The sequence below is a fragment of the Oncorhynchus clarkii genome, chromosome 28, assembly GCF_045791955.1.
Source record: "Oncorhynchus clarkii lewisi isolate Uvic-CL-2024 chromosome 28, UVic_Ocla_1.0, whole genome shotgun sequence".
NCBI lineage: Eukaryota > Metazoa > Chordata > Actinopteri > Salmoniformes > Salmonidae > Oncorhynchus > Oncorhynchus clarkii.
The window spans coordinates 5385022-5409260 of record NC_092174.1 but is presented as its reverse complement, the minus strand read 5'-3'; the positions used below and the strand labels follow the sequence as shown (position 1 = coordinate 5409260).

Below are 24239 nucleotides of genomic sequence, written 5' to 3'. Positions count from 1 at the left end.
AAGTATATCACTGGGGCCAAGCTTCCTGCCATCCAAGACCTCTATACCAGGCGGTTTCAGAGGAAGGCCCTAAAAATGTTCAAAGACTCCAGCCACCCTAGTCATAGACTGTTCTCTCTGCTACCGCAAGGCAAACGGTACCGGAGTGCCAAGACTATGTCCAAGGGGCTTCTAAACAGCTTCTACCCCCAAGTCATAAGACTCCTGAACATCTAGTCAAATAGCAACCCAGACTATTTTCATTCCCCCCCTCCCTTCACACCACTGCTACTCTCTGTTGTCATCTATGCATAGTCACTTTAATACAGTGCCTTGCGAAAGTATTCGGCCCCCTTGAACTTTGCGACCTTTTGCCACATTTCAGGCTTCAAACATAAAGATATAAAACTGTGTTTTTTTGTGAAGAATCAACAACAAGTGGGACACAATCATGAAGTGGAACGACATTTATTGGATATTTCAAACTTTTTTAACAAATCAAAAACTGAAAAATTGGGCGTGCAAAATTATTCAGCCCCTTTACTTTCAGTGCAGCAAACTCTCTCCAGAAGTTCAGTGAGGATCTCTGAATGATCCAATGTTGACCTAAATGACTAATGATGATAAATACAATCCACCTGTGTGTAATCAAGTCTCCGTATAAATGCACCTGCACTGTGATAGTCTCAGAGGTCCGTTAAAAGCGCAGAGAGCATCATGAAGAACAAGGAACACACCAGGCAGGTCCGAGATACTGTTGTGAAGAAGTTTAAAGCCGGATTTGGATACAAAAAGATTTCCCAAGCTTTAAACATCCAAGGATAATATTGAAATGGAAGGAGTATCAGACCACTGCAAATCTACCAAGACCTGGCCGTCCCTCTAAACTTTCAGCTCATACAAGGAGAAGACTGATCAGAGATGCAGCCAAGAGGCCCATGATCACTCTGGATGATATGCAGAGATCTACAGTTGAGGTGGGAGACTCTGTCCATAGGACAACAATCAGTTGTCCTAACGCAAAACGTTATGTTTGGCGTAAAAGCAACACAGCTCATCACACTGAACACACCATCCCCACTGTCAAACATGGTGGTGGCAGCATCATGGTTTGGGCCTGCTTTTCTTCAGCAGGGACAGGGAAGATGGTTAAAATTGATGGGAAGATGGATGGAGCCAAATACAGGACCATTCTGGAAGAAAACCTGATGGAGTCTGCAAAAGACCTGAGACTGGGACGGAGATTTGTCTTCCAACAAGACAATGATCCAAAACATAAAGCAAAATCTACAATGGAATGGTTCAAAAATAAACATATCCAGGTGTTAGAATGACAAAGAAAACACTAAATAACTGGTCAGAACGTGAGGGGCAGCTCAGGACTGAGGGGCAGCTCAGCTCAGGCTGGCTGACAGCTCTGAGAGCTTCTGGCTGGCTGACGGCTCTGAGAGCTTCTGGCTGACTGACGGCTCTGGCGGATCCTGGCTGAATGGCGACTCTGGCAGATCCTGGCTGACTGGCGGCTCCTGGCAGACTGGCGGCTCCTGGCAGACTGGCGGCTCTGGCGGCTCCTTGCAGACTGGCGGCTCTGGCGGCTCCTTGCAGACTGGCGGCTCTGGCGGCTCCTTGCAGACTGGCGGCTCTGGCGGCTCCTTGCAGACTGGCGGCTCCTTGCAGACTGGCGGGAAACTCTGGCAGCTCTGGACAGATGGGAGACTCTAGCAGCTCTGGACAGGCGGGAGACTCTAGCAGCTCTGGACAGGCGGGAGACTCTAGCAGCTCTGGACAGGCGGGAGACTCTAGCAGCTCTGGACAGGCGGGAGACTCTAGCAGCTCTGGACAGGCGGGAGACTCTAGCAGCTCTGGACAGGCCACCGGAGGGCTGGTGCGTGGAGGTGGCACTGGATAGACCGGACCGTGCAGGTGCACTGGAGCTCTTGAGCACCGAGCCTGCCCAACCTTACCTGGCTCGATGCCCACTCTAGCCCGGCCGATACGAGGAGCTGGAATGTATCGCAACGGGGCATGCACCCTTACTGGGGACACCGTGCGCTCCACAGCATAACACGGTGCCTGCCCGGTCCCTCTCGCTCTCCGGTAAGCACAGGAAGTTGGCACAGGTCTCCAACCTGGCGTAGCCACACTCCCTGTGTGCCCCCACCAATACATTTTTGGGGCTGCTTCTTGGGCTTTCTTGCCAGTCGCGTTCCCTCATATCGTTGGCTCCTCTCTCCGGCTGCCTCCACCTGTTCCAATGGTAGGCGATCCCTACCAGCCAGGATCTCCTCCCATGTGTAGCAACCCTTGCCATCCAAAACGTTATCCCATGTCCAGGAATCCTGACATTGCTGCTGCTGCTTCTCCTGCTGCACTTTGGGTCGGCGATATTCCCCTGGCTTAGCCCAGGGTCCTCTCCCCTCTAGGATTTCCTCCCACGTCCAGGAGTCTTGTGTCCTCGGCCGCTGCCTGTCACCACGCTGCTTGGTCCTGTTGTGGTGGGTAGATTCTGTCATGACAGATTTCCTCCTCTTCCTCTGAAGAGGTGTAGCAAGGATCGGACCAATATGCAGCGTGGTAGGTGTCCATGTTATTTAATAAGAAAACTCAACATGAACACAAATACAAAATAACTAAGTGAACTGGCAACGAAACAGTCCCGTGTGGCACAAACACAGACACAGGAAACAATCACCCACAAAAGCCAACACAAAACAGGCTACCTCTGATTGAGAACCATATCAGGACAAACATAGAAATAGACAAACTAGACATACAACATAGAATGCCCACTCAGCTTACGTCCTGACCAACACTAAAACAAAGAAAACACAAAAGAACTATGATCAGAACGTGACAGTAATAAAGTACACTTGGTTGGTTTTAATCCAGAAATGATAGCAAAAGTATCTAGTTCCTCTATGTGGCCGTGGATAGACTGTAATTGTGGTTTTAAAAGATAACATGAATCATTAGCGTACAATGACACCTTAGTTTTTAAGCCACGGATTTCTATTGTTTGATCTAATCTTAACAGCTAACATTTCGATGGCAATAATAAACAGATATGCCGATAGTGGACAACCTTGTTTTACTCCTCTAGATAGTTAAAAACTTTGAGATGTAGCCTTTATTTACTATTTTACACCTAGATTTACTATACATAACTTTAACCCATTTTATAAGAGATTGAAATATTCTAGGCATTTATATATAAACTCCCGTCGTACTTTATCAAAAGCCTTTTCAAAATCAGCTATGAAAACCAGGCCTGGTGTCCCTGATATTTCACAGTATTCTATTGTTTCCAGTACTTGTCTTGTATTATCTCCAATGTATCGTCCATGTAAAAAACCTGTCTGATTAGGATGAATAATATCTGACAATACTTTTTTAATTCTATGCGCCAAGCATTATGCTAGGATTTTTGCATCTGAAGTGTAAGAGGTCTCCAATTGTTTTAATGGACTGGATCTTTATATATACCACTTGGGTCCTGTTTCAGTAATAATGATGTCAGACCTTCTTGTTGCGTATCTGATAATCTACCATTTATATAGGAGTGGTTAAAACATGCTAATAATGGTCCTTTGAGTATATCAAAAAAAGTTTTGCAAACTTCCACTGGTATGCCATCCAGCCCTGGAGTTTTCCCATCCTTAAAGGCCCCAATTGCATCAAGCGGTTCCTCCTCTGTAATTTGGCCTTCACATGAGTCTTTCTGTACAGATGTTAATTTTACATTATTAATAAGAAGAAAATCCATACAATTCGTTTCAGTTAGTGGAGAGGGAGGAGCCTGAAACGAAAACATATTCTTAAAGTACTTTACTTAACCAAAATAATAAAGAAAACAAAGATAACTAAGGCCAGGGCGTGACAACTTTCCTCTTTCATAATATCATTTGGTGAATCATGCGTGACTCCATAATTTGTAACAAGTTTCAATACATTTTTTTTGGTAGCATTTCTATATTGAAGATTGAAAAATAATTTGGTGCATTTTTCCCCATATTCCATCCAGTTCACTTTATTTTTATAATATATTACACTGGATCTTTCTTGAATAAATTCCTCCAACTTATTCTGTGCCTCTATGGTACCGTTTTCATTGCTATCTAACTGTACTGTTAGTCCTTCCATTTCCTTTGTTAATATGGACTCTTTTGATCTAAATTGCTTTTGTTTTACAGATGACTACTGAATTGCATGGACTCTAAAGGCACACTTAAAAGTGTCCCATACAATATGGGGATCTGCTGTACCTATGATATGTCTGGGAAAAAGTCAGTTATACATTCTTCTGTCCTAGCTCTAAACAATTTATCATCTATCTCATTAGCAGCTTTGAGAATTTCCTTGTGTAGTATGCTCTCCCTTTAGGGGGCTTTGGCTTTGCAGGACCAACCCTGCCAAGCAGGCTCAGAATCTTGAGGAGGCAGTGCTGCTCTTGGCCTCTGACCTCATTTTGGCTGCATACACACCGCTTACAGCAGGCACATAAAACAGTTAGGGACTTCTCCTTAGTATCTGGGTCATTCAGGTGGCTGTCTAGGGTATAGGGTCGTGGACCGTACCATTAAAATAGGATCATAAATAAATAATTAGATATAATTTATTTTAAAAAATGTAGTTCCCCATGATAGGACAGTAAATAAATTAAACGTATAATTTATTTTAAAACTGTTCCACAATCATAGGACAATATAAAAGACATTGTGGCAGCAGACTTTGTGAAAATTAATATTTGTGTCAGTCTCAAAACTTTTGGCCGCGGGTGTAGTGTCCAAATACGCATTTCCAAACGCTCCGATTGGTTGGGAATAGCAGCGTTATAATGGGCGAGGGATAACTAAGGTAGGCTGAACAGCCAAACTAATGGGACTTAAGGGACTGTGAGGGAAAGTCAGGTAGAGAGGAGGAACAGGACAGATTATTTTACAGGCCTACTGCATAGAAAATGTATGTTTGGGAAAGTGAAGGAGAGAAAGTGCATTGGTGTGACTACTTTTGGCCGGTTATGATAACATTGTCGCACTGATGCATTGCAAATGGTGGCACAGGACATACAGAGATGAACACAGTGAAAAAGCAGACCCAATGGAATTGACAACCATTACAAAAATGGAAATCACTTGCAAACCACTTAAGCAATGAGGCAATGACATGCTGTAAAAGATGTGCAGGCTAAACTTTGTTGTTGAATTACTACATTTAAGTATGAATTACTATATTATTTCTCGTTAGGCCTACATTTACATTTAAGTATTATTTGCAGTTGTCACTATGACAATGAACACACACTGTAAGCACTGAATGGTCTGAACCAGCGTCTGTGAGTTAGAGACCTCATGAATGGTCTTGTGTTAGCACCTTTTTAATAGGTGGCTTGCAGTAGGATAAGTTGATTGAAAGGGTAGGACTGTAGAACGATAAACTTTCCTTTAGAGTGGATGCTCGCCAACGTTTTACAGTTACTGTATGTAGCCTATAGTTGATCATTAGTTGTCGTTATAGTTATTGGCTTGCTGGATGGCCCAGGCCTTAATTAACTATACAACAACACTAACGTTATTATCACAACAGAACTAGCCTACTATAAAGTCTACTTACACTAATTCATGTTTACTTGACTTTTATTCTCCTAAAATTGACTCTTTCAAATAATTGACTCTGGCAAGTTTGGCACCGGCGTGCTGCAGTAGAGAGGTAAAGCGGAAGTCGAATCCATCACTTCTGTTATTTGGTTGTGCTCATAGCAACGTTCAAAAATGGGGTGGATTTGAGATTAAAAATTACATTTACATGTCGGCTATGCCCGGAAAAGCCCTTGTCTGGAGCAAAGGATCCCAATTTCAAACTCTCCAAAAAAGTGTTCCAAATTCAAAAAAACTGGCAATAATGAATATTACATGAAAAAATATTGTATGTAGTTTCTTGCAATTGTCCTCTCTGACTTTAAATAATGTCTCTCTCAAAACTGTGATCCCTAAAAAATGTGTCCGGGGATTTGGTCAACTCCGTCAGATTTGTCTAAAATCCTACATTTATCAGGAATGAGCAGGGTCAGTTACACCATAAGGACCCCTTCTCCAGCCAGCCTGTTCTCTCTGTTCCTGCACGGCAAGCGGTACCGATTCAACTTCAGAAACTTCACAGAAAATGATTTGGTAATTATTATGTAATTACCAATTACCATTTAATTTCTAAAGAAATATCAAGTATTGTGAGGTATAGTAAAATAAATGTGCTTGTTTAATATGATTAAAGACATTTCAAGACCAGGTTCATGTTCCATTAGGCCACACAATGGAAAAGGAAGTCCAGGTAGTCCCTCTCAATCAGTCAGTTTTCTTTCGTTTGGTGCCTACTGAACATGACCCAGTAAAGGTTATTTGTCAGGATTACTGGACCCTTCCTGCAGAGACAGAGGATTTGAGACGTTTGGGTGTCCTTGGTCCCAATACGTGGGATGGTTCAGAAGAGTGGTGCTTGCGCACATGGCGCAGCAGCAGCTGGCGATCCGGTGTAGCGTACGGACAGAGGTGGCAGGGGAAAGACTCGCCTGTGTGGTGGCGTCGTGCGTGGAGATCTAAGCTCTTTTTCTGGATGCTACAGAAAGATTGAAAGAGAAAGAGGGAGATAGTGAGAGCGAGACAGAGACAGACAGGGAGGGAGAGAGCTAACTCACAGTGTTGGCAGTGTGGCAGACTGGCGAGGCACACAGAGTAGGTCATTGAGGAATAGAGATAGAGTTAGCAAACGATTAACATGAACTCTAAACATACATTAGTGGGTGTGTGTGTGGTTACCTGCTGTAGGGACAGTACTGGCAGCAGTAGGGCCTCTCCTGTGTGTGCGTGCGGGAGTGTCGGCGCAGGGAGCTGCTGTCGATGGAGGCGTAGGGACACTGAAGGCATTTGAAGGGCTTCTCACCTACAGGTAGATAGTTGACAGCTCAGAGGTCACAAAGACAGTAAGGCTTCAATCGGAACCTTTTATCACATATTATTGTCACACTAAAAACTCTTGGTGGGCTCAGAACATTGTTTTTCAGTTTGAAAAGCTGGCTTTTCACTAGTCACTACAGTGGGTATTTAAAGGCAAGTACAACAATCTATGTGACTGTGGCCCTCAAGGACAGGTTGGGAACTCTGCCCCCCTTGTATAGTAGAAAGACATTTTTAAACCCAAAGCTGCTGTAGATAACTGTTTTATTGGGCCAGAGTAGGTAGCTACTTAAAGGGCAATTTCACCACTTTTCAACCTCATTTTCATAATCTTCAGCAAAAAAACAGTTACTATTATGGGGTTCAGTAGCTTTCCAACTATAGACAAAAACAATTTTTTGCTCAGAATCAAACTGCAAATTATTACTCTGTTGCCCAGTGCACCCCAATTCCTAAAGAAAATGGCTGCATTATATAGTAAATATTGCTGTCGGCTTTCCTGCATGTTTCTCGGGGTGGCCCTACCTGGGAGAAACACTGAATTCCCCTAAACATTGTGTTTGTTATGTATATTTCATGTCAGTGGAATGGAAAATTGACCTATATGGGATGAACATTTCAGTCTTCAATCTGATGGCATATTATGCAACTTCACTACTGTTACCATGGCCACACAGCTCTCAAAGTCATTGCTGGGAGAGAAGGTGCGGGAAAAGTTTTCTAATAAATTTGGGCAACATCCCCCCCGCCCCTTGGTAAGAACCAACGCACAATGGGCAAATAATTGAGGGTCCAGTTACTCCTCCAACAGTGTTCCCGACACTGGATTTTGCATGTCCAGCTATTCTGGACTTGTCTCTTTACAATACAAATGTAACACTCCAAAACGTACACATTTCCCACATGTCACACACACAGTAATATGTGCCTTACTACACAGGTAGAACATTGAGGTACAACAATGTAATGAATAACACCAGTGTGTGTGTGTCCTTGTGCGGACTACAGTACCAGCTAGGATGATTGAATATGGTCTAAAGATGTTACCTGTATGAACACGGAGGTGCTGTACCAGTGAGGCCTTGAGCCGGGTGCTGTAGTGGCAATGGGGACACTCAAAGGGCTTGTCCCCCTGGTGGATGCCCATGTGGCGACGCATGGTCAGCTTGGTGGAGAACTTCCTGTCATGGCAGGAAACAGGGCTCATTGAGATGCATTTACAACCTGGTCATACTTTAAATAAACAACACGTTATGAAGGCTTTATATGTCATTCAGAAAGTCTTTATAAGCCCTACATCAATGCTTCAGAAATTGTGTATACATTAGGCCTTAAAGGTTGTAGTTTGTTTAAAGTGGGCTTCCTCTATGCATGTCTCTCAAACACACACTGTAGCATTTACTTGATATGTGCTGCAACTATACCACCATAAAGTGGCAATGATTCTATGAAAGTTTTACACATAGAATTAGAACACTAGAATGAACATGAACCTTATTTTAAACCACATTTCCATCCACAGCTTTTGTGCATAAAGTCATACCATATATTTAAAAAAATCATGACAGCTGTGATTGAAACAGGAAGTTTCAGTACAATTTTGTAAATGCCGACAGATAATTTGTTCGTTTGACATGGTGGGAACTTTTTGTGTTGGTAAAATTAATTATGTAAGAAATGTCAGTAGAAATGCTTTTATGCGCAAATATTGATATAATAACCATCATATCAAAGTAAACTTTGACTCCCACTACAACTCGTCGGGAAAGCATGCATTTTACTAGGCTACAGATGTAATAAGTTATGATGAACTGATGAGCTTGATGCTCCTTTACAAAAAATATCGAGGGTCTTATTCTGGTGACATGATGATCGATGCTTGGCAAACTAAAATATTATTGCTCTTATCATAATAATCTCATCATTTAGACTAGCCTACCTGCACTGTATCCGTTATTGGCTAGAGCACACGTGCCAAGACCAGAGAAGGCACATTTGCTATTTAACCCAAAGGTTTTTGTGATGCAAAATGTGATGCAAACACATTGAACTTTAGATTTTTATTTTGAACATGAAAACTTAAGCGAAAAATTACTTTGTGTGCACTACGCCATCACGCACTAATTTCTATCCGCACAAAGTCCGTTTGGTGGAGACACCACTGGTGAAAAAAAATGTATTTTCTTAATGCATATTTTAGAATATTTGCATTAAAATCTGTCACCAATTGGATTGAAACCTAGCTACTGATGCAGTAAGGCCAATGGAACTCGATCCAAACAATGCAAACGCACGGGGAAAAGATTTGACGAATATCCACTTTGTTAAAATCAGATTTGTTGAATGTGCACCAATCTGGCATCCTTCTTCTATCCGCCATGGTCTCCGTTCAATTGACCTCTTTACCGCATCTATGATGGTATGAAAGGTCAGCCATTTTGGAAAGGGAGTTGTTCAACTATGATTTGCCAGTGCTGTGCTAAGAATCTTAAAAAATGCATAGTTTTACACTATCTGCACTGTATGTTTGTTAGCTAGCTAGCCATCCAGTTAGCTAGCTAGCCATCCATTTCCATAAATGTTTCTAAATAACTGCCAATATGGCAACATTCCATTTGTACAAAACCTGTATAAACAGTATTTTTAATTGTTAAATGTGATACGCTGTGTGTAACATCCATTTGTAGTTTACTCCGCTACTTGAGTCGTCATCATCTATGTCAGTCAGTCAGTCAGTCACTCACCTCACTCACTCCACACAGACCTAGTACCACACCATCACTTAAGGAGCGCTCTACCAGTGCTGGCAGGGGCCTAAATCAGTATGTTGTTTGTGCAACAGTATCTTCTAAATCAAAGAGGAATAGGCGAAGCATGAATATGTTGGCTACATGAATAAAGATTTAATGTAACCAAAGATTATAGGGTCCCCTAAGAAACACAGAACATCACTTTGGTTCCTACCCTGTCACAATAACTCGTCCATGGCATTTTCATTTGTTGTCATGTCAAACAAACAACACTGTATTCAAAGTGCCCAGTATTATTTATATTCTAACTATAGACTTGTTCATCCAAGTGTTTTGATCTATATCACAATTGCAACATTTGGTTAAAAATAAGGCCTATTTTTTTTGCCCATATCGTGACAGTGTGGAAATGAAATGCTGAAATGGATGGAAATGCAGGAAATTATTTTAGGTTGAAGTTGAATTGAACAGTATAAAACAATCACTCAGAATGGAGAAAGACCCATTGAAATAATTTAGAATGTATTTGTTGCCACCCTAGGGTCACGTACTACTCAAAGCAAATGTAGAACTTTTATTAATCAAAAACATAAAATACTGTCAAATAGTCATACCGTAAAATTAAAATACCATATATGATATGATATTTTGGCCATATCGCCCAGCCCTAATCACATGCCTTACTTTTATTTTCCTGCACAAGTAAAAGCAGGAAATGCATCACCTATGCCTCTACTACCATTCATTAGACTGGTTTGGATTTCTCTCTGACCACAATGGCTGCCATTTTCAGACCATTCTGGAACTTTGAGGGGTTTAATTTAATAGGATCTCTATGGTTTTTACGGCCCAGTTTTATATGGTACTGAAAACACACAGAAAAGGAAATAAACAAACAAAGCTTCTGCAATACTCTTTTCTTCCACAACAAACTGTACTCTGACCCCTTGTGGTAAAATGTGTTACTGACACTTCTGAGTGACTGTACCTGTTGCAGAGGGCACAGCAGAACTCTTTCCTCCCTTTCTTCCTCACCGATTCCTCGGCTTTCTGCCCTTGCTCCTCTCTGCGCTCCTCTCTGCCCTCCTCGCCGTCCTTTCTTCCCCTCTGCTTCGGCCTCCACGTATTCCACTTTTCTGGCTCCACTCCTTGCAGATCTTGTGGGTAATTACTTTCGTGGGTGAACTTCCTCAAAGCACACCTGTGAGTTGGAGATGGCAACGTTAAATGGACAATCTGCACTTGAAAACAACAACAAATCGCTCACGACGCCATTGTCGTTTTGGTAAACAGCTGAGGGATGGATGGGTTGTCGAAATATAACCAGTCTCAAATTCATAAAAACAGCCATTAATGCAAGGGCTGACCATCCATGAGATCAAACTTATAGTTTTAACCATTTGAGGCTATAAAATGTTTGTTCTAAAAAAGCTTACAGTGCATCCGGGAAGTATTCAAACCCCTTTACAGCCTTATTCAAAAATGGATTCAACTGTTTTTTTCCTAAATCAATCGACACACAATACCCCATAATGGCGAAGCAAAAGAAATTGGACACACCTGATTCCAGGGTTTTTCTTAATTTTTTACAATTTTCTACATTGTAGAATAATAGTGAAGACATCAGAACTATGAAATAAGACATACGGAATCATGTAGTAAGCATAAAAGTGTAAAATCAAAAAATATATATATTTGAGATTCTTCAAAGTATCCACCTTTTGCGTTGATGACAACTTTGCACACTCTTAGCATTCAACCAGCTTAATGAGGTAGTCACCTGGAATCCATTTCAATTAACAGGTGTGACTTGTTAAAAGTGAATTTCTGGAATTTTTTTCCTTCTTAATGCGTTTTAGACAATCAGTTGTGTTGTGTCAGGGTAGGGGTGATATACAGAAGATAGCCCTATTTGGTAAAAGACAAAGCCCATGTTATGGGAAGAAAAGCTCAAATAACCAAAGAGAAACAACAGTCCATCACTACTTTAAGACATAAAGGTCAGTCAATACGGAAAATTTGCAGTTGCAAAAACCATCAAGCACTATGATGAAACTGGCTCTCATGAGGACCGCCTCAAGAGACATTGTGAATCAGGCCTTCATGGTCCATTTGCTGCAAAGAAACCACTACTAAAGGGACTCCTGAGTGGCGCAGCGGTCTAAGGCACTGCATCCTCAGTGCTAGAGGCGTCACTACAGACCCTGGTTTGATTCCAGGCTGTATCACAAACGGCCGTTATTGGGAGTCCCATAGGGCGGCGCACAATTGGCCCAGCGTCGTCCGGGTTACGGTTTGGCCGAGGTAGGCCGTCATTGTAAATAAGAATTTGTTCTTAACTGACTTGCCTAGTTTAATAAAGGTAAACAAATAAGAAGTAGAAGAGACTTGCTTGGCCCAAGAAACACGAGCAATGGACATTAGACCGGTGGAAATCTGTCCTTTGGTTTGATGAGTCCAAATTGGAGATTTCTGTTCCAGCCACTGTGTCTTTGTGAGACACAGAGCGAGGTGAACAGATGATCTCAGCATGTGGTTCCCACCGTGAAGCATGGAGGAGGTATGATGGTGCTTTGCTGGTGACACTGTCAGTGATTCTGCAGCAATAAGCCATCCCCTCTGGTTAGCGCTTAGCGGGACTATCATTTGTTTTTCAACAGGATAATGATCCAACACCTCCAAACTGTGTAAGGGCTATTTGACCAAGAAGGAGAGTGATGACCTGGCCTCCACAATCACCCGACCTCAACCCAATTGAGATGGTTTGGGATGAGTTGGACCGCAGAGTGAAGGAAAAGCAACCAACAAGTGCTCAGCATATGTGGGAACTCTTCAAGGCTGTTGGAAAAGCATTCCAGGTGAAGCTGGTTGAGAGAATGACAAGAGTGTGCAAAGCTGTCATCAGCTACTATGAAGAATCTAAAATATATTTAGATTTGTTAAAAAAAACTTGGTTACTATATGATTTGATGTCTTCACTACTATTCTACAATGTAGAAAACAGTAAAAATAAATACAAACCCTTGACTGAGTAGGTGTGTCCAAACTTTTGACTAGTACTGTAACTATTCAGACGCTTTATTCAGTACTTTGTTGAAGGACCTTTGGCAGCGATAACAGCCTTGAGTCTTCTTGGGAATGATGCTACAAGCTTGGCACACTTGTATTTGGGGGTTTCTCCCATTCTTCTCTGCAGGTAATCCATCTCAAACTCTGTCAGGTTGGATGGGGAGCATCACTGCAGAGCAATTTTCAGGTATCTTCAGAGATGTTCGATCGTGTTCAAGTCCGGGCCCCTCAAGGCATTCAGGTTTCTTCAGACCAGATAATCTTGTTTCTCATGGTCAGAGTCCTTTAGGGGCCATTTGGCAAACTCCAAGCGGGCTGTCGTGCCTTTTACTGAGGAGTGGCTGGCCACTCTACCATAAAGGCCTGATTGGTGGAGTGCTGCAGAGATGGTTGTCCTTCTGGAAGGTTCTCCCATCTCCACAGAGGAACTCTGGAGCTCTGTTATTAGAGACCATTGGCTTCTTGGGCACCTCCCTGACCAAGACCCTTCTCCCCCGATTGCTCTGTTTGGCCGGGCGGCCAGCTCTAGGAAGAGTCTTGGTGGTTCTAAAACGTGCTTCTACACCTGCATTGCTTGCTGTTTGGGGTTTTAGGCTGGGTTTCTGTACAGCACTTTGAGATATCAGCTGATGTACGAAGGGCTATATAAATACATTTGATTTGATTTGATTGGGGAACTTCAGTGCTGCAGACATTTTTTGGTACCCTTCCCCAGATCTGTGCCTCGACACAATCCTTTCTCGGAGCTCTATGAAAAATTCCTTCAACATCATGGCTCGATTTTTTCTCTGACATGCACTGTCAACTGTGGGACCTTATACAGACAGGTGTGTGCCTTTCCAAATCATGTCCAATCAATTGAATTTACCACAGGTAAATTTCTACCACTAATCAAGTGGTAGACACATCAAGGATGATCAATGGAAACAGGATGCACCTGAGCTCAATTTGAGTCACAAGGGTCTGAATACTTGTGTAAATAAGGTATTTATGAAATTTCATTTATAAACAAATTTAAAAACTGTTTGAGACAAAAGTTATATTCTTCACTAATCAATGGGTATACAGTATATCTTTACCAAGTATATTATCAAGTCCAAAATGGTTGTACCAATACCAGATTGCCCCTTTAATGGTCAAAGACGTATGGTTGAGATAATCAACTCTCTCAACTGTGTTCAAAGACCAACTTGTGAAAATTCATTCAAATAGATTTTATACAGTATTCCCATTAAAATTCTTTAAAAAGTCAATTTTTCCTGAAAGCCATTTGATTGAGCCATTGTGCCATGTCTAATCATTGATTACTTCACAGAATAGAGGGAAGAAGGATGCATTTTTATGAAACTCAAATATGGCATATGTCCAGACCAAATGCTTTTTAAATATTTTGGGTGCACACAATGAGTAGGTTGGTTTGTTGCTCTCAGACTATGGCGCAGGAAGTGAACAGGCAAACTACTTACACAACATGGGTGCTCAGTCCATCCGGGTTTGTCAGTCTGTCCCCAAAGGCTTTGTGCTCTGAGAGAATGTGTTTGTGCAGTTTGTCCCACGACTTATCTGGAAGACAGACAGAGATGGTACAGCTGGGTAAAATTTGTATCATCTGTATTAATGTAAATGTGTTCATCGCTGAATAGAGTTGGAAAGCTGCTGGTAATTTACCAAAGTTAACAGAATCTTTGGTAACTTTGGTAATTAAAGACACACTCCTGATATTTTCCTTTTGAAAAACAATATCCCAAGAATAAATACAGTACTGTATACACATAGGGTAAAAAAAAATACATTGCGCAAATAGTGTACTTTTTAGATTGAATGTCCTTCTTGAAGCTTGCAGTTCTAGGAGTTGTTCTGATCGTGGTATTGTCGGTCCCCACCCTTTCTTGCGGGAACAATTAGCTTGAGTTATCAGGCTATGGTTTGGAGGGCTACTCCGATCCAGACTCATTGCGGAGAAGAACTAATGTACGTGAGCGTGGCTTTTAGTCGGAGCAAGGAGTCTGGGTAGCCAGTCAACCCAAACCCCACACCAAGCCCAACCCAATGGCCAGTATACAGTACCAGTTTGACAAATTGTATGAAGCTGCAACTCAGAGCATTGTTTATTCAGACTGTGTAATGTACTGTCAGTGTTTTTTGTGATGTTTTTGTTTTTTCCCCCTGATCAGAGAAATTAGCAATTGAAGTCGCATGCGTTTCCCCCCAAAATGAAGTGAAAGTACCAGCTACCGGGATGTTCCTGCTTTTATCCATTTTGCTGGTCTCTTGTGTAATCAAATGTATCACAGCATTTTCTTTGCAGCTTTGGGTAGACAACCAATAGCTTTTTGTGTGGTTATCCTCACAAGTTAAGCCAGTCCCCCATGAAAGCAATTCATTTTGTCCTTCTCTTAGCAACCCAACTCTCCTTGAATATGTCCAACATGTGGCAGCTCTCTGAGAGGGCTATGCCTATGGTGCAATTATCATATGAAGCCCAAAAATGTGATGGAGAAATGGGTTATTGACTAAACACAACCCAATACCATTACAAAACACTATACAGTGTATGTTTGGGACTTTTACCATTGAAAACCCTTAGAGACAATAACATAACTGCTGTAGCCTAACGGTTTGCTGTAGTCTAAGGGAATAAACTACACACAGGGGCAGTTTCCTGGACATAGATTAAGCCTAAGGGAAGGAAAAACTGAATTGCTTTCATTGAGGACTGGCTTGAATTGTGAGGATGATCACAATTTATTTTCATCACAAAAGCTATTGGTTTTCTACCCAAGGTTTGAAAGAAAATGTGATACATTTAATAAACACAAGAGACCAGCAAAATGGATAAAAGGGTGTGGCAATAGCAGGAACAGCATCTGGTGAGCAAAACCTTGTACTTTGACACTTATTTATGGGGGAAAATGCAAGCGACTTCAATTAATACTCTTTCTGAATGGGCAAAAACCATCACCAACAATACTCCAAGCAGCAGCTTCATACTGTCAAACATAGAAAACTGATACTGTATATTGGCCGTTGGGGTGGGCGGCTTAAAAAAAAAAGTCTTACTCATTGTTAGGATGAAGTTTTGTCCAAATCAGATGTTACGTACTATATTTATTGAATGTTATCTGAATCCTATAAATTAAAATTGCCAATTTGGGTGCAATCAATTAGATTAAATTCTTCAGAGATCAAATGATATTTTAACAAAACAATATTGCAGAAATGCTTATCTTATTAGTTTCTAACTACAGAAACAATTTCAGAACAATCTTAAATGTTGGGTGTCAAAATCCTCTCCCATTTTTTGAGGTGGAACTACCCCAGAGATAATTACAGACATCTGTGATAATATGTACCCAAATAGTACCCAAAAAGGCAACCGGATGTCACCTGATAAAATAAAAAGAACTTGACAGATACCAAAATTTGAGTAGTTTACTGGTAAAGATTCCAGTAATAAACCCCCCCTTTGCAACGCTATCCCGGAACAAGTTCAATGTTAGGTGGAATAGAAGGGTAAAATTGGAATAAACACTGGAACAGATCCTCACCACTGTAGTCACAGTGCTGGCACGTGAAGCATTCTTGAGGACTCCGCCGTTGACTGTGGTGCCGCCGCTCATGTGCATCCCGGGACTTAACACTCCGGAACTTCCGGAGACAAACCTGGCAGCCATGGGGCCTTGACCCCCTCTCTTTCTCTTTTTTCCCTCGCCGCATCCTCTTCCCGTGGGCCCTCCAGTGGCGCTCCATCTCCCCCCACCCGGCCGACGTCCAGCCGCACTGAAGGCACTTGAAGCCCCTGTCCCCGTTGTGGCATTTAAGGTGGACCTCAAGCAAGTGTCTAGAGGTCAGGGTGGCGCGGCAGAGGACACAAAACAGTGACCTCCGCTGCTTGGAGCCATGAGGAGGAGGGGACTGCTTTCCCTGGGACTGGGGCATTTTGTCATCCATCTTGTCATCCAGGGAGGTGTCTGACTCCAAACCCTCTTGCCCGATGGGAGTTGAGGGAAGCTGGGTAACCGCTCGGCCTGAGAGGCCCTTGTTGGCTGTGGAGATGCGACAGAGGCCCAGGGTCATGAGGTGAGCTGACTGGGCCATTTCATCATCCTTGGCCTCGTTTATCACCACCGAGCCCATTGGACACGACAGGTTGACGGAGTCGGCAGCATCCAATCGGAACACGCTCTCCTCTTCGTCCTCCTCACCATGTCTCTCGTCCTCCTCAAACAAAGTGCTCACCTGTATAGGACCAGAGCAGGATAAACAAAACTGATTCTCAGCTACAAATCTGTGAATATATTGCCTACATAGAATTGGAAATTACTAGTCCACCTTTAGTGACGAATCCACTCGACTGGAATTTTCACTGCATTTGAAACACAATTTTTTCCCACTCCAGTTAAACTTCTCTCTTACCTCACAGGTCTGTGCAACGTGGAGGCTCCCGTCCGAGTTGGAACTCAGGGCCATGTCACATGACTGGGGACTGATATTGGGCAGCATGCCGTACATGGGCAGCAGGAAGGACATGCGCTCCAAGCCCATATGATCCATCTGGTCATCATCAGCATCCTTTGAGACAGAATGGAGGTCATCCTCCAGGTTGTAGCCTGGGGAGCCATTTTGGTCCAGTTCATCATCATCATCATCTTCTCTGTCAACTCCCACCCCTGTCTCAAGGCCATTGTCCTTCTCAAGACAGGGAAGACCAGGGCAGGAGGAGGCTCCTAAATCGTGCCTCTCCAGTACGTGTGTTTGGATACTGCCTTTTAGGCCACTGGTGAACTGGCACACTCTGCAGCGGTAGACTTCAACCAGGAAGGCTTCGACTAAGGAAGCCACTTGGGCCTCCAGCCCCTTAGCAGTGACACAGTACAAGGAGGTGACCGTCTCTTCTGGAAGGTGTAGTGTGACTGGCCTGATGTCCTGGAAATCATAATTGACTGGACTCATCATCTGGGTTGAGCTAACATGGGGAGACAGAGGGATTGCATGAGATTAGCATAACTAAAATGTTGGGGATGCAACATTAGCTTCGTTTGAACTACACTTGTCCAAGCCATACTCCGATTAAGCAAGATATTCTGTATTCAAGAGAGATAATGAATAGAGAAAGTCTTGCTTAGTGTCTAACCTTACACTTGTTGACCATGCATAATAGGAAGAACTTAGTCATAGCACTACAAGTCAAGTTGGCTAGCTGTGGAAAATGCATGCATGCGAAACTGAAATCTACAATAAATACAAACACATGCACGTAGGTAGATAATGAAGAACACACACTGAATTTGCTGAAATATGCAACGTTTCTATTTACCACGATAGCTAGTTAGCGTTCATTACGTTTGATAAACATGGAATCGCGCTGAATTAAACTCGCTCGTCACCACATAGCCAAATTCCAGGTAGCTAGGTAGCTAACGTTACCTAGATCTACAATACATATACGACAATAACGTCACATTTATATCAGCGATGAGTTCATGCCGTATGAAATGTAAACACGTCCGAAACGAACTGGATCCCAGCTGCCAATGAGCCAACCTGCTGACTTTTTTAGGGACCACTGACTGTTAGTGGAATAGTTCGTTTCAGTGCAGTAAATCACATTTTGTCTTATTGACTTATAATTATATAATAGTGTGTCACATCAAATATAGGCCCAAAGAAGATTCATTATTTCGAAATCTCTTATATAGGGGGTACAGAAAAACGCAAAATTGTCATTACTTTTACAGACAGTGCCTTGCCTTGTCTTCCTATCCATTGCGCATGTCCAAAGTTAACAATGAAAATGGCTGCTATGGGTTTCATACCTGGCGACGGCGAGAGAAAACAAGCGTAAGACATTTTTAAAATTGTGTTTTAGGCAAGATGTATAGTTGTCGCGATAGGGTATTCTGCGTGTGGTCGTAACTAAAGTTAATGAGAAAAAAAATAATATCGTATAAAACAGAGAGCCTGTTTCAGTACTGTAGCTAACTAACGCGGCTAACTACAGTAGCTAACGTTAGAAGAAATTAGAAGACATTTGCCGTTTGTAATTGAAACTAGCTAACTTAGTTATATAGCTAGATGTTTAACGTTATTTAGGTAGGTAGCTAACGTTATGTAGCTATCTTCCAAGTCAATGTCAGTTATGAAACTCGGAGAAATACTCGACAAGTTTAGACTAATTGAATCAGGTGTGCTTGTTCAAGACTAGAACACAATTGTGAAACGACTGAGGGTCCCCAAGGAAAGGTCTGAGAAACACTTAAGTTGCACCACTAACGTTAGTAGTTGTGGAATAAACCAGCATTAGTTGTCAAATGAATCAATTACAATAGACCTTCCCAATTGACTAATCATTACCCTTTCCTATATCTTTTTCGTTCGCAGTGGAGAGGATGCAGGGAGCTCAGAGAGGAGTGGCAATGAAGAGGAAAATGAGGACCTGTCATGTGAAGAGGAGGAAGAAGGAAGTGCCGGGAAGGTCGAAGCCGGTTCATTGAAGCTCCGCGTCGCCGTGAGCTCGGCCCAGACCAAGAAGAAGAAACACAAGCACCGCAGCAAACACAAGCGACAGAAGCACGTCTCCCCAGAGGTCAAGGAGCGGCGCCACGGGCACCGGCACAAGCACAAGAGGCACAAGCGTAAAGACAACCCCTCAACCGATGTCTTCTCAAACTGTGGCGATGACGACGCTTCCCTGTACTCCTCCTCTGCCAAGCACCCAAGACTGGAAGATGATGAGATGGCACTTCTGGAGGAGCTGGAGAAACAGAGGGCCCTGATCCAAGCCGAGCTAGACAGTGAACTGACTGAGGGGGGCAGGGGGGTACAGTCGGACATGGGGCTCATACTCCAGGGCTACCACTCTGATGAGGATGGGGAGCTTCAGGTGGAGAGGGAGCACAATGGGCAGCACTGGTGTATAGGGGCAACAGGTCCCGGGTCCGGCTCACAGACCGCTAAGGACACCTGTAGAGGACGGCGAGAGTCGACAGATGCCGGAAAAGCTAAGCAGAGCAATCCCAATAAAAATGCCAGTAAGAGCAGGACAGACGGGAAGACCAAGGATCGGATGAGAGGACGGAGCACGTCCAGGGATAGAGACGGCAGAAGACATTCCAGGAGTTCAGTGTGCTTTAGGTCTCCTCCTGGCACCAGCAAGCAGCCTTCCCCACCGGCTCAGAGCAGAGGAGCCCAAAATCAGGAGCCCAGCGGCAGCAACCACAAGTCACCCGAGCACTACAAGGCCAGGTGGCCAGATAAGGAAGGGGACAAGGACAAGAAGGCGACCAAGTCCCCCGCCAAGGACGCTTCCTCTGGGAAGGAGAACCGCTCTCCAGGCCTGCGAGGGAGGCCGCCAGGCCCCGCCCTCCAGCTGCAGCGCAGCACGTCCCCATCACAATGTCAGAACTCCCTGGACTCATCCTCAGGCCCCCAGGCAGCTGAGCGAAGGGCCATGTCACCGTCACCACCCAGAGGGGGTCACCCACGCTCCCCGGAGAGTCGAAGGAGAGTGATTGACCGACTGAGACTTCCACCTGGCAGGTCAGAATTTTTGGGGGCCAAATATCAATTCCAAAACAAACACAGGTGTGTCATAAACATATACACATCCGTCATAAACACACACATTCATTTGTGTTAAATACAGATAAACACGTGCTATTGTTTTCGAGGAGGAGATGTGTCCTCTCGCAACCAGGTACAGAATCCACAAATGAATTTACCGGTAACATATTGTGATAAAACCATCAGCTCCTGGGTTATCACTCTCCTCCCGGGATAGACCATGAGCATTGGAATGGGAAGCCCTGGAGTGTATTAATTAGTGTACACTGTAATGCCTTTTTTTGCAACAGAAAATGTTTTGAAACTAAAAGTAGCGTTTCTTATCAGGCAAGTTCAGGTGAGACCCCATTTTGTCCGGTTGCTTCCATTTGGTTTCTAGTGAATACACCCCTAGTAATGTGAGGGGAGGAGGATACTTGCAATATCACTGTTATTGCCGGTAGACCCTTGACAGCTATCAGCAGAAACAGTGCCAATAAGAAAAAGTGCAGATGTTAGTGCAAGAAAGACAAGTACTTAATTGCTATATGGGAGATAGCACTTTACATGTCGTCATGCCACGATATTCCCAAACAAACACGGTCCATTGTACATCATCCCCACATTGAATCCTGTCCAAATAAAATCAGACCGACTTTAGGTAATGCATGGAGAATATTGAATGTGTAACACCTTATCCTTTTGTCACGTGATCTTCAGGATGTGGAGCCAGGAAGAGGCAGGGGTCCGTAGGGACACTAGCCCGGCCCTAGGTGCCCGGCGACGGTTCAGCCGCTCACCTTTCAGGCGGAGATCGCGCTCTCCCAGGAGATGCAGCAGGTCACCATTCAGGAGGAGGTGGGTGGAGGACAGGTTCAAAAGTGTTTTTTAGTATCCATATTGGTGCATGTCTCATTATCTGTATAACCACTACCTGTGTTATGTATTTGAGTCTAAAACTACAGATGCAGTGCCTTTGGAAAGTATTCAGACCCCTTGAATTTTACCACATTTTGTTACGTTACAGCCTTATTCTAAAATGGATTAAATAAAGAAAAATCCTCAGCAATCTACACACAATACCCCACAATGACAAAGGGAAAACAGCTTCTTAGAAATGTTTGCAAATGTATTAAAAATAAACAACAAATGCCTTATTTACAAAAGTATTCAGACCTTCTGCTATGAGAGTTTGAAATTGAGCTCAGGTGCATCCTGTTTCCATTGATCATCCTTGATGTTTCTACAACTTGATTAGAGTCCATCTGTGGTAAATTCAATTGATTGGACATGATTTGGAAAGGCACACTTCTGTCTATATAAGGTCCCACAGTTGACTGCATGTCAGAGCAAAGCCATGAGGTCGAAATAATTGTCCAAGACTCTTCCTAAAGCTGACCGCCTGACCAAATTAAGCAATCGGAGGAGAAGGGCCTTGGTCCGGGAGGTTACCAAGAACCCGATGGTCACTCTGACAGCGCTCCAGAGTTCCTTTGTGGGCATTGGAGAACCTTCCAGAAGGAAAACCATCTGTGCAGCACTACACCAATCAGCCCTGAATGGTAGAGTGGCTAGACAGAAGCCACTCATCAATTAAAGGCACATGACAGCCAACTTGGAGTTTTCCAAAAGGCACCTAATGGACTCTCAGACCATGAGAAACGAGATTCTCTGGTTTGATGGAACCAAGATTGAACTCTTTGGCCTGAGTGACAAGCGTCACGTCTAGAAGAAATCTGGCACCATCCCTACGGTGAAGCATGGTGGTGGCAGCATCATGCTGTGGGGATGTTTTCTGGTGCAGGGACTGGGAGACTAGCCAGGATCAAGGGAAAGATCAACGGAGCAAAGTACAGAGAGATCCTTGATGAAAATCTCCGACTGGGGCAAAGGTTCACCTTCAAACAGGACAATGATCATAAGCACACAGCCAAGACAATGCAGGAGTGGCTTCGGGACAAGTCTCTGAATGTCCTAGAGTGGCCCAGCCAGAGCCCGGACTTGAACCCGATTGAACATCTCTGGAGAGACCTGAAAATGGCTGTACAGCTACGCTCCCCATCCAACCTGACAGAGCTTGAGGATCTGCAGAGAAGATTGGGAGAAACTCCCCAAATACAGGTGTGCAAAGTAGAGGTCGACCGATTTATGATTTTTCCATGCCGATACCGATTATTGGAGGGCCAAAAAAAGCCGATACGATTAATCGCCTGATTTTCATTTATTTATTTGTATTAATGACAATTACAACAATACTTAATATAATACATCAATACAATCAATTTAGCCTCAAATAAATAATGAAACATGTTCAATTTGGTTTAAATAATGCAAAAACAAAGTGTTGGAGAAGAAAGTAAAAGTGCAATATGTGCTATGTAAGAAAGCTAACGTTTAAGTTCCTTGCTCAGAACATGAGAATATATGAAAGCTGGTTACTTTTAACATGAGTCTTCAATATTCCCAGGTAAGAAGTTTTGGGTTGTAGTTATTATAGGAATTATAGGACTATTTCTCTCTATACCATTTGTATTTCATTAACCTTTGACTATTGGATTTTCTTGTAGGCACTTTAGTATTGCCAGTGTAACAGTATAGCTTCCGTCCCTCTCCTCGCTCCTCCCTGGGCTCGAACCAAGAACACAATGACAACAGCCACCCTCGAAGCAGCGTTACTCATGCAGAGCAAGAGAAACAACCACAGGCTCAGAGCGAGTGACGTTTGAAACGCTATTAGCCCGCTCTAACTAGCCAGCCATTTCACTTCGGTTACACCAGCCTCATCTCATCTTGGGAGTTGATAGGCTTAGTCATAAACAGCGCAATGCTTGACCCACAACGAAGAGCTGCTGGCAAAACACACAAGTGCTGTTTGAATGAATGTTTAGGCGCCTGCTTCTGCCTACCACCGCTCAGTCAGATACTTAGATGCTTGTATGCTCAGTCAGATTATATGCAATGCAGGACACGCTAGATAATATCTAGTAATATCATCAACCATGTGTAGTTATCCTGTGATTATGATTGATTGGTTTTAATAAGATAAGTTTAATGTTAGTTAGCAACTTACCTTGGCTTACAACATTCGCGTAACAGGCAGTCTCCTTGTGGAGTGCAACGAGAGAGGCAGGTCGTTATTGTGTTGGACTAGTTAACTGTAAGGTTGCAAGATTGGATCCCCCGAGCTGACAAGGTGAAAATCTGTTGTTGTGCCCCTGAACGAGGCAGTTAACCCACCATTCCTAGGCCGTCATTGAAAATCAGAATGTGTTCTTCACTGCCTTGCCTAGTTAAATAAAGATTAAATAAGGTGTATAAAAAGAAATCGGTGTCCAAAAATACCTATTTCCGATTGTTATGAAAACTTGAAATCGGCACTAATTAATCGGCCATTCCGATTAATCGGTCGACCTCTAGTGCGAAGCTTGTAGTGTCATACCCAAGAAGACTTGAGGCTGTAATCACTGCCAAAGGTACTTCAACAAAGTACTGAGTAAAGCATCTGAATGCTTAGTGGCAAGAAAAGGTATGTAAGCCCTTTGGAAATACCTGGATATCTGCATAAAATGTGAACTGATCTTCATCTAGGTCACAACAATAGACATACAGTCTGCTTAAACTAATTACACGCAAACAATTATACGTGTTCATGTCTATTGAACTCAGCGTGTAAACATTCACAGTGCAGGTTGGAAAAAGTATGTGTAACTGGTAGACCCTCCTTTGGCAGCAATATCCTCAACCAAACGTCTTCTGTAGTTGCGGATCAGACCTGCACAATGGTCAGGAGGAATTTTGGACCATTTCACTTCACAAAACTGTTTCAGTTCATCAATATTCTTGGGATGTCTGGTGTGAACTGCTCTCTTGAGGTCATGCCATAGCACCCCAATTGGGTTGAGGTCAGGACTGGGCCACTCCAGAAGGCGTTAGGGCCACTCCAGAAGCCCCA

At 43.2% G+C, this 24239-nt stretch overlaps 2 protein-coding genes across 5 annotated transcripts in view; one reads left to right on the top strand and one right to left on the bottom strand.

Annotated features, from left to right (window-relative positions):
* Window positions 1–4623: 4623 nt before the first annotated feature.
* Window positions 4624–18313, bottom strand: LOC139386952 (zinc finger protein 84). 4 transcript variants are annotated; one of them, XM_071132858.1, is made up of 8 exons: window positions 18063–18313; window positions 17162–17711; window positions 16294–16984; window positions 14212–14308; window positions 10665–10877; window positions 7974–8107; window positions 6789–6912; window positions 4624–6588 (listed from the first exon to the last, which is right to left on the bottom strand). In XM_071132858.1, the coding sequence occupies exons 2-8, from the start codon at window positions 17699–17701 to the stop codon at window positions 6381–6383; spliced, it is 2007 nt and encodes a 668-aa protein (XP_070988959.1). In that variant the 5' UTR covers window positions 17702–17711; window positions 18063–18313; the 3' UTR covers window positions 4624–6380. The 4 variants fall into 4 exon arrangements, with proteins under 4 accessions (XP_070988959.1, XP_070988960.1, XP_070988961.1 ...); XM_071132859.1 differs by having other exon boundaries at window positions 18029–18281; XM_071132860.1 differs by having other exon boundaries at window positions 18089–18281.
* A 219-nt stretch (window positions 18314–18532) lies between these two features.
* LOC139386574 (serine/threonine-protein kinase PRP4 homolog) overlaps window positions 18533–24239 on the top strand; it is a 38529-nt gene continuing 32822 nt past the window's right edge. The window contains exons 1-3 of the mRNA XM_071132231.1: window positions 18533–18586; window positions 19127–20284; window positions 21008–21145. Of these exons, the coding sequence (XP_070988332.1) occupies window positions 18534–18586; window positions 19127–20284; window positions 21008–21145 (1349 nt within the window). The 5' untranslated portion in view covers window position 18533. The remainder of the gene's footprint in view (window positions 18587–19126; window positions 20285–21007; window positions 21146–24239) is intronic.